Raw genomic sequence first — 14,805 nt, 5'->3', positions numbered from 1 at the left:
CTTCTTGAGCTTCGATGCAATAATGAAGCACATATTGCATTTGAAAACAAAGCAGATCTGTCATATTTTTGGATGTCAAAAGCATTCAAAATTGCACATGAGGAGGCAGTCAAAAAGTTGCTGCCTTTTGCAACAACCTACCTTTGCGAACAAGGATTTTCCACTCTAACGGAAACAAAAACAAAACAGTGAAATCGATTGGACGCTGAAGACTGTATCCAAATTGCTCTGACATCAAAATGCCCCAATATTGATACTCTCATATCAAAAATGAAGCAACATCATTTCTCCAAAACCTGAAGTTTTGAAGTTGAAGCTTTCAAAGAAATTTTGAATAGATTAAATAAAATTTTGAATTCCAATAATTAATAATATATGATTTTCTTCCTTTCAAGTAAAGGGGGTAACGTCGGTGTATATAAATATATTTGGGGGTAAAAGGTAAAAAAGTTCCCTGACCCCTGATCTAAAATACAGTTATTAATAACAGATACACTGAGTTCTGTATAATAAGTGACATATTACTGTATATACAGCAGGATTATGCACCTTGTGGCTGCCATCTAATGGGGACTGTGGGTATTACACCCCAGGTTACTGCCTGTGATGGATGGATCATCGATGTCACATGAGTAATTTGCATGAGGGACCGCCCCCTGAAGCTCGTCACGCTCTTACCACGCCCCCTCCATGCTGCCCGGACCGCCCCTGTGTGGGCGGGGACAGGAAGTTGCGGTCGCGCGGACACGTCAGTGTTGGGCGCGTGACGTCACCAGGTTCCGGTGTCTCCGCCGTCATCATGTCCGACATCGGGGACTGGTTCCGTAGTATCCCGCTCATTACCCGGTACTGGTTCGCTGCCTCCATCGCTGTCCCGCTCATAGGGAAGCTTGGCTTCATCAACCCCGCCTACCTGGTGCTGTGGCCGGAGAACTTCCTGTACAAGTTCCAGGTACTGTCACCCGGTGTCACTGGTCACCTGCACCCCGGCTGCCCGAACTGCCCTGTGCCACCATACCCCTCTCATTCCCCAATACTGCCCTGTGCTTTGCACCCCTTCACACCCGTACCCTGCAGTGCCCCGTGCCCCCATACCCTGCAGTGCCCCGTGCCCCCATACCCTGCAGTGCCCCGTGCCCCCATACCCTGCAGTGCCATGCCCCCATATCCCTGCAGTGCCCCGTGCCCCCATACCCTGCAGTGCCCCGTGCCCCCATACCCTGCAGTGCCCCGTGCCCCCATACCCTGCAGTGCCCCGTGCCCCCATACCCTGCAGTGCCCCGTGCCCCCATATCCCTGCAGTGCCCCGTGCCCCCATACCCTGCAGTGCCCCGTGCCGTGCCCCCATACCCTGCAGTGCCCCGTGCCGTGCCCCCATACCCTGCAGTGCTGTGCCCCGTGCCCTGTGCCCCCATACCCTGCAGTGCCCCGTGCCCCCATATCCCTGCAGTGCCCCGTGCCCCCATATCCCTGCAGTGCCCTGTGCCCCCATATCCCTGCACTGCCCCATACCCCTATATCCCTGCACTGCCCCGTGCCCTTTACCTCCATACTCTGCCTGTCCGGTGCCCCTATTCCCCTGTACTGCCTCATGCTGCTATAGCCCGAACTACCCTGTGCCCCCATTCCTCCACACTGCCCCGTGCTTTGTGCCACTTCACCCTGTTCCCTGACTGTCTGGTGCCCCCGTACTGCCACATTGCCCTGTGCTATCGTACCTGCACACTGCCCTGTGCCCCCATTCCCCACACTGCTCCAATACCCCCACATTGCCTTATACTTTCATGCCCTGCACTGCCCAGTGCCGATATCTCAGTACCCTGCCTGACCAGTGCTTCCGTCTGGTGCCCCCCTGTACCCGGACTGTCTGCCCCTATGTCAGTATTGCTAGGCTTTGTTGACTCCATTCAGCTTATTTCTTTTTCTTGCCCTCTGACCAGCAAGTTATGTGTAAGGCAGCTAGCTTGTGTGTTCTTCTATGTACTGGTTTATTTGTATGTTAATTTATAATCCACCAAATATTCTTGCTTACCATGGAGTGTCCTCTCTAAGTAGTTCTAGTTTTTGGCGCTAAGAATGCGGCAGCTCTGCCTTCCCCAAGTCGCTGCATCCGTTACCGTTCTCTTACTGTGTGATTTGTATGGTTCAGAGCTGAAAACAGACTGGTATCATCACTGTTTATGGCCAGAATAGGCTGCCTTTAACTTGTTGCTCTGCTATATTATTTATTAATTGCACTATATAGGCCTATATGGCAAGAAAATGAAATATAAACCCAAAACGCAACACGCTTTGAAGTCAGCTCAAATACTCGAGAAGACACAAGGAGTGGTACATGTGACACTTTGACTTTAGTTGTCTTGTGAGAGATTTTCTCAAGTTGCATCAGTGTGTATTGCCATGTATTACTGTATCCTCGGGCTGTCTCTGTCAGCACTTAGCGTGCTACAGACAACCTGCTAACTACCCGAAATACACCTGGGAGGGATGTTTCTAAATACAATGATTATTTCTAAAATTCATCTGTGTGTTTCATAAAGGAATTTGCATATTGGGGGAGGTTTAGACTTGTTTTTCAGACATTCAAGGAAATGACGGGAAAGAGACTAATAATCTGAAATGATCAGTCCAGATACCCACTGGCTATAACAGTCATAGTTTTACTACTGTTTTGTAAGCAAGTAAACACATACAAGTGAGTCGGCAATAATTGCCTGTTGTTTGCAGCTTAGTGGAAGCGCTGTTACGTTGAGGCCAAGATGTAAAGCTCCACCGTTCCCAAACATTTTTTCTATACAAAATAAATAAGTGCGCCATCTTCTTAAAGCTATGTTTATATAAATGAAACACATGAAATGATTGTGACACTTTTCATATAATCAGATGTTATGTCTGGGAGATATAAGCAGAACTGATATCATGTAGTGTGAATATATTGTAATGCGTCAATGTGCTTTCCTCTGAACAGATATGGCGACCTATAACATCAACGTTTTATTTCCCTGTGGGACCTGGCACTGGATTTCTGTACATGGTGAATCTGTACTTTCTGTATCAGTATTCGACACGACTTGAAACAGGTAAATCGTGAATCCTGTGGCTCTTATTTCTGCTCAGTCTGGTTATGTTGGGGCTGCCCAGTTACATGATTTAGCTTTACAGTATGTGTCTAACGTCACCTGTCTGTTCTCTCCTCCTTCGTGTTGCTGTCATTTATCCCGCTCCCCCCCCCAGGTCTAGTTTCCCAAATCCTTGATGAAGTCACTGCCCGACTCACATATCTACAATACTCTCATCAACATTTCAATATTCTCATTGACAACCCCACTTCTCCGTACTCTGGGCCTCTTCTCCTGTACGCCTTTCACTTATTATTTATTAACTGTTCTGCATGTTACTCAGAGAATATTTACTCATTCATTGAGTCCCTGTCCAGTGGAGCTTACAATCTATATTCCCTAACACAGAGACGCACACTAGGGTTAACCTAATCTGATGCCAGTTAACCTGCTTGTGTAACTTTGAAGCACACTGAGGAAACCCAGGCAAACAGGGGAGAACTGATCAACTCCAAACAAATAAGGTCCTGGTTGGAAACAAACCTATGACCGCAAAACTTGGAGGCAGCAAACCTTCATAAGCTAATTCAGATAACGCCTCTAGAAAGCCCTGAAGAACATCAACCCTTCATGCACCTCAAACCTCATCTCAAAATACTTCTTTACGCCCTCTTAGATCACCCTCTGACCTGCACCGCCCCTCCGCCGAGTGTGTTCCTGGGTCGCCAACTGACCCCAGCCCTTAAATCTTTCAACACTCTCTGAAAACCAGCCAGTTTATTAGTGCTTAAATACTCCCACCTATACTACTTGCATTAGCATACGTCTCAATTTCCACTCTGATCCACTCTCGCTCCTCTTGTCTCCGAGCTGCTCTTTTCCCACTACAATGTAAGTAGACCCTCCCTAACCTTTATTCTCTTGTCTGCTTTTATTCTGTCCACCTTGTATATCCCCACTGTGTGGTGCTGTGGAGCACTGTGGCTCCTTATAAATCGATAACCTTAATAAAAACATTTTTATAATAAAAACAAATGTAAAGTAACGTGGACTGTTGACTATAACACATATGTTGACTATAACCTGTACTGGCTGGTTTATGTGTAGTGGACACTGAAGACCACTCCAAAACACCCATTGTTTGTGTTGTGACATCATTTTATTTTTTTTTAAACTAAAACCTAACCTTCAAACATGTTTATTGTATGTTTACTATAAAAAATACATTGATAGTGCTAAACCAGGATAAGGAAGACAGCTTTGTCCAAAAATCCCTTGCTGTTCCCTTTTCACTTGGCACAATCATTATAATTGCATAATAATATCATTTCAGGGAACATTTCAGTGTCTTAAATGTAATATCTCTGTCCTCACCTCTGTTTTCTAGGTGCATTTGATGGAAGACCTGCAGACTATCTGTTCATGCTCTTGTTTAATTGGATCTGTATTATTGTATCCTTTTAAAGGAAAACTAATGCCTGAAAATATTGTGCTATGTTTTATTGCTGGGTGACACATGCCGTCTTTTCCTTGTTTCATGCTTCTCTTGGCTATAATGGTGATGGGAGTTTGATGCACTTCTGCAGTTGTTGGTACAGCTCAGTTTCACTGCAAGTTAGAAGTGTTTTCTATAGCTAGAAATGACATGACCTTCACCAAGTGCCTTAAAATAAGAAGTGGATACCTAGATTTGTCTAGTAGGCAATCGCTGCCAGACAACCTCATTTTGCACAGGAATACAGCATGTCTGTTGGCAAAGATAGCATTAGATGACAAGAAAAGTTTTGCCACTGATTATTGTTACACTGGTATTTGGGACGCATTTGGTTGAAAATTCAGTCTTCATTTTTCTCCTCTCCATTGGGGCAGATTCAGTTTGGCACAATCATCGCCTCGATGTTCAGATGAGCATATTGTATTGTTTTTTGTTATAACAAACGACCATTGCCCACTTTGCTGCAATCTTAGGAAGTTTTATATCAATCCATACAGTAGATCCCTGTTGATAATTGCTTCAATGTTACATTGGATTTGTTAATGAAGACACCTATAGAACTTTCTATGGGGAAATATACTGTCAAAAGTTATCAATTTCACTATTTTTAATGTTTCATATTTTTGTCATGTTTATCAAGGCTTAATTGCCGACTGATATAATTTTGTCAAACCAGACTGCCCTTAACTTTGTAATTTAAGATAACTGGAGTGATAATGGATATGCAGGTAAGAATATCACAGTTGCTGTGAAATATACTTTATGCTTTTGCTGCCAAAATTGCATTGATTGGTCCATTCCTTCACATGTACACTGTTTGGCAAAGGTCTGGCCAACTTATGGTTTCCATTGGTGTGTACAATGAGGGTGGGAATAGAACAATGTAGCCTATTGGCTTATTGGAATGCTCACAACAGCACATAGTATTTCAGGATAGGATCTTGTGGGAGGGAGTGACCTGTCCACGTTTGTGACTTTTATAAGTAAGGACAGGGCTGCGTATGACACGGGCAGTGACATGATGTGAGGAGGAAGTTGAAGACAGTTAGGAAGCCGTAGACTGATAGTTAAATCGTGGAAGGAGCAGGGTCCCCACCAGCACAGACAAGTGATGAAGGCTCCTGATGGACCGATGCTGGAAGATTGTGCTGTCCGATGCACCTTTGTACGAAGTAAAATTCAGAACAGGAAGTTTAGAACACGTATTCTGGGCACACGATGAAAGAACAGATGTAGAAATTATCTTTTTATTAGAAATCTTGCAATAGATCTGTTTCACATCTAATAAATAATGTTTAATGAAAGCAGGAATTAGTACATTAAACTGAAATCAGAAACTCCAATTAAAATCCTCATTCAGATCCCATCGTGATGACTGTCTTATAGGGGGCGATTCAGTTCGTAGCGATGAGTCGCCTGCTCATTACTAGGCACTGCGGTACCCAAACATCATGGATTTTCCATCAAACCTCTATGGGATGCGAAGAAAAATCCACGATGTTACATCACTGAGAACACAACACATTGCCTTCAATCACCCCCATATAATCCATACATTCAGAGCAGTGTTGGTGCATTATTGTGCTACTCAACAAATAGATTCATACACGTCACAAGTCAAGGTGATATCACAGCTGGTTTTAGTAGATGCCCCTTTGTAAAGTAAAGCATCACAGTGTTCTGTCCCATGTCTATTACAGCTGCTGATGATTCCTCTGATCATGTCTGTTCTCTACGTGTGGTCCCAGTTGAACAGAGATACCATTGTGTCATTCTGGTTTGGAACAAGGTTTAAGGTACGTAGATGAGCTGGGCTGTGAGACCTATATCAGACAAGGATTCATGTTTTTGTTGTGCACTGGACTCGCAGTAATCGGAGCGTTTCTTATATCTTTGCTCCAATAGGCATGCTATCTTCCTTGGGTGATTCTCGGATTCAACTACATTATTGGAGGATCGTAAGTAATTAAGATCTATCTTGTAAGCTGTTGTGTGAACTAAAATTTTCCATTAAGAAATCTCAATTTTTCTTCTTACATTCTATTTATTTTCTGTACATAATTCTCATATCTGTAATTAATAACTTTGAGTGGATTTGTTCAGGGATATGCTAAGTGAGCAATTTGCTCCCATTAAGATGTCTGTTAATCTCAGAGGTGCGAGTAGAAAAGAGTGAAGTTTGTATTACGTATTGGATGATGATGTCACGCGGTAACGACGGAACCTTGCGGATAATTGAATAGATTAAACCTTTTATTATTACTGCATACTCCTATTTTACTATTTTGGATAAACCATTCCATTGCTGGATGCTGGTGCCAGATGTAATTATTGTTGCTGATACTGATTTGTGCTCATGCATTGAAACCTCTGTATATTCCCTTGTTAAAGGATCATTAACGAACTGATTGGGAATTTGGTGGGACACCTTTACTTCTTTCTGATGTTTAAATATCCAATGGATCTCGGAGGAAGAAGCTTCCTCTCCACACCACAATTCCTGTGAGTAAAAGCCACTAACGTCATGTTCTGTTGTGTTCTCGGCTGTCCCCTCAGAGGTTGAAGCTCCAGTAAAGTACAGATTTAGAATCCATGTGATAGTTAAATGTTGCAGAATAAAATTAGGGTTGAGTACGTTTTGTGAAAGGAGCAATCGTGGGAACATGTTCGATTGCATCTCACTATACAACGCCCAACAATTAAATGTATACTTGCTAAACACTATCTATCAAAACAAAACAATAAAAATAAAATCTGTTTGTATTGAAGAAATTGTTTTCCTGATGGAGTGGAGGGTGGCGGGGTCTCTTGAAAAGCAAACTAGGCACTGACTTTAGGAAGGGACGTGGGAGTTCTAGTGTCAGATGAGCAGTGTAGTCAGCAGTGGGAGGAGCCAGTAGAATGTTGGGTATTAGTAACAGGAAGAGGGAGGATACATTGTTACAGGTGAGACCTCCCCTCCAGTACTGTGTACACTGCTGCAAAAAGAGAGCTGAGATTATTTAGTTATCGTATATCTAATATAAAATATGTGGAAACCAACAAAAAAATCTGCCCCAATGATTTTACTTACACCAATGAGAAATGTCACGTTCCTACCCCAGTGGTTTATTCTATGGAAACGAATGAAAATGCTATACAATAAAAAGTTTGCACTGTTCATGGACATAAATTAATTTGATAAAATTAAAATAGCAGCCTTCGGTGTGCAGATGACTGGTGTTGGTGTTATCGCCTAATTGTACAGATCCAGTAATATATAGATAATGTGGCTTTTGATATTTTCCCTTTGTGAATCATCATTTATTTATATAGCGCCAACATATTCCGTAGTGCTTTACAATTGGGACTGTTCCCTCTACCGTGATGTGTAAAACTCGCTATTGTCTCCTGATCAGGTACAACTGGTTACCAAGCAGAAGAGGCGGCGTATCGGGATTCGGCGTCCCCCCTCCGAGCGCAAGGCGGGCAGCGGATGATCAGGCAGCGGGCGGTGGAAGGCACAACTGGGGTCAAGGATTTCGTCTTGGAGAGCAATGAACGAGCCGCCTCTAAATTAAAAAAAAAACAAAAAACTTTTTAAAATTTCTTTGTAACTTTTATGAACTATTGAACTGAACCCATCAGAAAACTTATGCAAGAGGCAGCAAGTACAAGTAGCTGCTGCCATTTTGTTGTGGTCCCGTATAGGCATCTCATTGCAGACTTCTCGAATTCAAACACAAGCTGGACCACCGCTTGTGCTTTATTTCAGTTTTATGTTTTTTCTGCCACTCTTTGATTTGTTGGTAAACACTGAGCTTAGTTTTATGTGGCGAAAAATGTGCATTCTCATTGGGGTGGAAAAGAGATCTCAAGAAAAAGTTTTCTGGTCAGGAGCCCCCGTACTAACATTGTATTTGCACACGTCTGCGTTGGAAAAACCTGACTCTTCTACCTAGTGGCTGGACCCAGAGCGACGTGCTGCCGTCTCTTGTGTCAGCGAACAAATCAAAAACCAATGTTCCTTCAACCACTATCCGGATGGAGAAAATCTCGAGAATTTGTTGATTTGAAATGTATTTAATCTGACACTGAAATAATGTTTGTTTTTTTTATACTATCTACAGCTACAGAATATTGTTTTTGGGGCCAGATTTGCCTTTCAGGTGCCAAGAGTACGTTTTTTTCATGGCTGACCTTAATAAATCCAGACATTATAACATCAATCTTGATGCTAGAGCTTAGTCACATGATTTACTTTTGGTATTTGCGAATAAATTATAATGTTTATAGTTTAATTCTGTGTGTGGAAGTATGAACAAACTGCAGAAAAGGGCTGAAATCATCGTTAACTATAAACGCTTGTGAAATAACGGCTCTCGGTGCATTCAAGAAAATAATGAAAACTAAAAACTTTTTTTTTTTTTCCCCACAACTATCTTTTGCTTTGCATACATATAGGACATTTATATTGTCATAGAGCTGGTACCATATATAATATGGGATATAACGAGCGCAGGCTTACCGGTATTTCTTCTCTGGTTTCATATGTTATAATGCCGGTCTATTGAGAATAAAGAACAGACAATATTTGAGGTGTTTTTAGTAAGGCCATATACAATTTTTTGTTTTGTTTTGTTTTTATACCCTCTACCCCTTAATAAGCAGAGAGGACGGCAAAAGATTTTAAATTCCCATTACTCTATTCCTTTCTTTTTTGACTCCAAATATGCAGAATGTTTCTGCCAGACCATAGGAGAATACATGGAATCAATGTCCTCATCTGTGCTCCCGCCGGATCTACATGAGGCAACCTGTGTGATGACATAGTGCAAAGTCTATCCTGGCACAAATACCACATGCACTCTGGGGGAGTTCTGTCTCCAGAAATGAAGCTCGGCAGATTAGTGTGTTCATTATTCATTTATTCTCCCACAGTCCTGGTGCCTCCAGTTCCCGGTGCGCTGGTTTCTGCCCACATTCCAAAAAGATATTGGTAGCAAAATTTGCACCTACCAAAATGGACCCTATGTCTGTATGTGTTAGGGAACCAAGACTGAGCTCCAATTGGGCAGGAACTGATTGCATGGGACAGCAACTGAGCGCACCAAAGATGGCTTGTTAGCCCTACATTATGTTGTCTTTATAAAAATGTAATTTGTCTTAAATTCCTCTTTCATAAGTTTTTAAATATCTTTATTACCAAAATCTGGATTTGGATAATGTGAATTATTGCACATCTCCAGTAGGTCCCCAAGTGACTGACTACTGTCTTGCCAATAACACATTCAATAGGACACCTGCCAGTATGTGATACTGCCAATAAACAAGTAATCTTATACTAGGTGTAGCGCATATAAAGTACCAGATGGTTCACACATCACACTTGTTTTTGCTTTATTTGAAGTGCAGAAAAAAAAAAGAACAGAATGTCCCACTAATATATGATGTATTACACACAGGGTATAATGGGTTTGCGCTTCGTAGAGCGCAGGGTTACCTGAATAATCCCCAGACCAACTTCAGTCTGACCAAACTCGTGCCCAGTTCACCCAGATTTTTATTGGATGGGGGGTAAACACACAGGGCCCACACATTCGGATTTTGGCCTAAGAGGACCTATAGCATAAGTCTGTTTACCGATACTGCATGGACACCATTGAGGTGCAATTATAGGTGATAACTGAGGATAATAGCTAAGAGATTGGGCCAGGACACTGTCATTTTGTCTGTTTTTCCTTTTTTTTGTTTTCATTTTCCTCAGATTAAAACTGCAATGCAAAAATGTACAGAATTTTACAGTGGTTCCCAAACTGCGCCCAGGCTCCCTGGGGTGCCCCGGCCAGGGCCAGTGGTAAGTAATAGGGGGGGCTACTTGGTAATTATTTTGGCTTAGGGGTGCCTTGAAAAAATTATGGAGGCCCTAAGGGTGCCTTGGAACTGGAAAAGTTTGGGATCCACTGCTATTGTGTAATGCACCATAGACTAACGTATTGTGTGCATTTATTTAATAAAAACAAAAAAGTTTTCTGTGGTTCAAAGTAACAAACATCTGAAGGCAAAAAAAAAGGTTCAGGTCCTTGGAGGACGTCTACAATTTGTATTTTGTGAGTTGCAAGGTGGCTGTTTATGTTGGGATTAATTTATATTAAAATTATCCTTTAGAGACGACCCTTATTGTTGCATATATGTAATAGGTCTGTCGTGCACATAACACAGGAGTAACAACTGATACACACCATCTAATATATAAATGCTTAGTGGCGTCTGTGTGTGTGTGAAAAAAAAAAAAAAAGTTGCAGCGCCACCTGCTGGGCAGAGTTATACACTGACCTACTAAATTCTTAGTGTGTGTGGGAAAAAAAAATCAAAAAGGGCTGAAATTTGGTAGGGCTCAAACTCATTTTCGTGAGGTAATTTTGCCTCATGAACACACGTGTAGAGGCGTGCGTTAGTGTGTGTGGAAAAAACTTTTCTCAGAAAGGGCTCATCCAATTGACCTGAAATTTGGTATACTGACATTATTTGACAAAAAAATTAGAATAGTCAAGTCAGTTAACTTCCATCATCCCCCCTTCCCCCCGTGGGAGGGGTAGTAAAGGCTAAATTTACGAGTTGAGGGGTCAAACTCATTTTCGTGAGGTAATTTTACCTCATGAACACACATTAAAAAGGGCGCTTGCGTCGGGAAGTAACGATCTTCCCCTGAGGAGGCCTGGGCTAGGCCCAAATGCATGACAAGAACCTTTTTAAGACCTTAAGTATCTTGATTTGACTAGAATGCATGAATATCATGCACAGGTTAACTTGTATAATCATAATCGTGTAGTACAAATTATAGTAAGAAATGTGAGTTTGCCCAAAATACCGATATGACCAAAACCATCACAGCAAAGCAGATTACTGCATTTCCATCAATTTGCCTTCAATTATTTTTTTTGTAGAGAATTTTTTTTTTTTTTGCAATGACATTTTTGTTTGTAATGTTTTAAATTAAAGTTTTAAAGAAATTGCACTTCCTGACTTTTTTTTTTTTCATATAAATTTAAAGTGTAATCCTCAATTAGCAAAATGCTACCAATGATGTAATTTGTGAACCTTGATTATGTCAAATTGTGTTTTGTTGTATATTTTACATCCTAGCCTCATTTACTATCACACAGCTAATTCACTATACCTGTTACTCCAGCGTAGGACGGGTAAATTGGTACAGTTATTTTTAGATGGGAAATGTTTTACTGGTATATGTTACAAAAATAATGCAGATGTGATCATCTCTCCATGTCTGTAAGCAAAGTATAATATGGAATCTAGTGCAAGACATCAACAGACTACTAAACTGAGAAATATACACCTTTCGGACACCAGTTAATATCACAGCTGTTTAGAGCAATACTTTACACTTCTACCCCTCCCTCCAATGAGAGCCAGAAGATATGAGAACCATCCAATCAGCTTTGGTGGGGTTGTGTGATTCAATTGACTGTGGCTCAGGAACTATGTTTACTACTCCAGAGCAGGAGTTTAAATCTCCCACCGCCGCTCTCTCCTCTCCTGATTGGCAGCTGTTGCAGTGATTGGCTGCCATGTGGTTAGGGGCAGAATCCTGGGGGGGCACTTAGTCTTCAATGGCTTCTAAACTACAACTTCCAGTATTTATTGCCGTGGCTCTTGTCTCCTTGGCTGCAAAGCATGCTGGGAGCTATGGCTTTAGTGCTAAATGACTGAAAATTTCAATCTCCACAAAAGATGAAAAAAGAATAACTACAAGGCTATTATAACTTTCCTAAAGGCTGGCAGACACAGGAAATCAGACTAATCTGTGGGGTCTAAGCAGTGTTAGGGATCACGCACACATGCCAACTACGTTCAGCAGATCACCAGATTATCTTATAAATACCTCAGATTCGGACAGAGAATACTGGTTATAATAACCTCACCCCAAGCAATCATTGGGAAAAATAACCAAACTGCTAAGGTGACAGTGAGAGGGCAAGAGTAGAATTCTCAACTGTTGCCACATGGTTGTTTTAGAACTAGTTTATGCTCCATATAGATCTTACTCAATGAATTAAATTCCTGTCACTCTCACCAATGCTATAGTGGCAAGCCAGCAATATTTCCACTAATAGAATGTTTGCTGAATCTGCCTCCTCTCCGCTTGGGGTACACGGGTGCTTGTTTACTGCTTAGTCACCTCATCTCGAGCATCTATGAAAATATCTTTGCACACCAGAAAAACATTCAATGCATCATTTTGCAGGAGAAACAATGATAGAACAGTCCCACCTAGCTGACGTGGCCAAAACTATTGCCACCCTTGCAGAATGTTCTAATGCAGCATTTCTTCCATCGAATTGTTGAAATTAAAAAATGTTTTGGTAACCAAATATGTATTACTTTGGTTTGAAGTGGAATCAAATACAAAAAGTTGAAAAAAAAAAAGTCAGCTTCACACCCAAATCCATAAACGGGGGCCAGACAAAGTTATAAGTAGTTAGAACTGGATTCTCTTTCACTTATGAAGTGAGCTCACCTATGATGAGTAGCAGGTACCTGCAAGATAAAAATCATTCATTAAATGAATAGAGAAAAGGACTCATTACCCTGTTTGTGTCGCTGTGTGTACAGCAATGACCAACGAGAAAAGAAAGTCAGAGAATTGTCTGAGGTCAGACAGAAGATTGTAGCCAAGAATGGACAATCTCAAGGCTACAAACCAATCTTCAGAGACCTTGATATCCCTGTTTTCACCGTACGTAATGTTATTAGGAAGTTTTTAGCCCATGGCATCGTAGTCTACCTCCTTGGAAAAATGAAACTTAATTGAAGGTTGCAGGATCATTCAAATTGTAAAGAAATCGCCTCCGTCACCTGCCAGATTCGGGGTGATTTTCAGACACAAGTTACAACAGTTTGAACTCGCACCATCGCCAAATCCACTGCTGAGAAGCCCATCTGAAGTTTGCCAAAACACACCTGAGAAAGCCAAACTCCTTCTGGGAGAGTGTCCTATGGACAGATGAGACCAGTTTAGGCTTATAGTAAAGCACATCATCAATATGGTTACAGAAACCAAAATGATAAGAAAATCTTCCCTACAGTAAAACAGAGGTTCAGTGATGTTTTGGGCTTGCTGTGTTGCATCTGGCACTGGGGGTGTTGAATGTGTGTATGGCATTATGAGATCTGGGGATTACCAGGTAATTTTGGAGCACAATGTTGAACCCAGTATCAGAATGCTCAGTCCCTGTCAAATGTCATGGGTCGTCCTGCAGGACAATGACCCAAAACACACTTCAAAAAGCACCCAGGAATGGTACAAGGCAAGACGCTGGACTGAAGTGGCCAGCACGGACTCCAGATCTAAATCCCATGAACACCAATGGAGAGATAACTGCAGTTGTTGGGAGAAGGAACCTTCACATCTGGGATAATTGGAGCAGTCTGCACAAGGAGAGCGGTCCAAACTACCAGGAGAGAGGTGCAGGAAGCTCATCCACGGCTATAGGAAGCGGCTGATTGCAGTTATTTTGACCAAACGCTACCAAATATTTTATGGAGTCAATAATTTTTGTCAATGCTATTTCATTTCATTTTCTGATTTAAAGTGCTATACAGTGTTACATTTACAATCAAAAACAAAGGGTCAAAAACAAAGGGTCCGTAACATTAACAGGGAAAGAATTGTGGATACCAAATACTGTTGTTGATTTCACCTAATGATTAGAGTAAATTCTGAGTCATTTGAGAGAAGTTCAAGGGTGCCAATATTTTTGGTCATATAGATTTATAGTTGTGTCTTAGCAAAAATATTCCAATATTTAAGGTCACTTTTTCCTTTCTTTATAGGGATTAAATCATCAGCCGATTGTAGCTCCGAAATGACGATTTTGTAAATACAAGTTCCTGCCTTTTACTATTGGTTAGATACACTCCCCAGCAGTGCCCGTCAGGTTAGGTACACTCCAGAACCTGTATGTTAATTAATTCACTTCAGTGTGAGGGCGATTGTAATCCATCCTCCGCTCACAGTTGGCTCCACCACATCTGTCTGATCGAAGAAAGTTTGAAATCAATGGTGCATAGTTGTCGATTTCAAAACCACTGCAAACTGCCCCCAAGGGGTAAAATCCTCATTTACAGGTACTATTAGATAGGCTTTGTATGTGGAAAAAAAAAAAAAAAAGAGAACATATTTTTGATAAGGAGTCAAAAATAAAAAGTTATTACACGTCTGGCACATTCTTTAAAGTATTGGAGCCTCAG

The 14,805-nt window shown here is 41.6% G+C and overlaps 1 protein-coding gene across 1 annotated transcript; it reads left to right on the top strand.

The window, feature by feature from the left end:
- The first annotated feature begins 728 nt into the window (after nucleotides 1–728).
- Nucleotides 729–8,834, top strand: DERL1 (derlin 1). Its single transcript, XM_075214023.1, has 8 exons — nucleotides 729–952; nucleotides 2,969–3,080; nucleotides 4,447–4,511; nucleotides 5,256–5,282; nucleotides 6,255–6,350; nucleotides 6,460–6,512; nucleotides 6,946–7,056; nucleotides 7,953–8,834. The coding sequence occupies exons 1-8, from the start codon at nucleotides 800–802 to the stop codon at nucleotides 8,092–8,094; spliced, it is 759 nt and encodes a 252-aa protein (XP_075070124.1). The 5' UTR covers nucleotides 729–799; the 3' UTR covers nucleotides 8,095–8,834.
- Nucleotides 8,835–14,805: the final 5,971 nt, after the last annotated feature.

Source organism: Mixophyes fleayi, chromosome 5 (assembly GCF_038048845.1).
Source record: "Mixophyes fleayi isolate aMixFle1 chromosome 5, aMixFle1.hap1, whole genome shotgun sequence".
Taxonomy (NCBI): Eukaryota; Metazoa; Chordata; class Amphibia; order Anura; family Limnodynastidae; genus Mixophyes; species Mixophyes fleayi.
The sequence above is the reverse complement of the archived record's forward strand: the minus strand, read 5'-3'. Positions and strand labels throughout refer to the sequence as shown.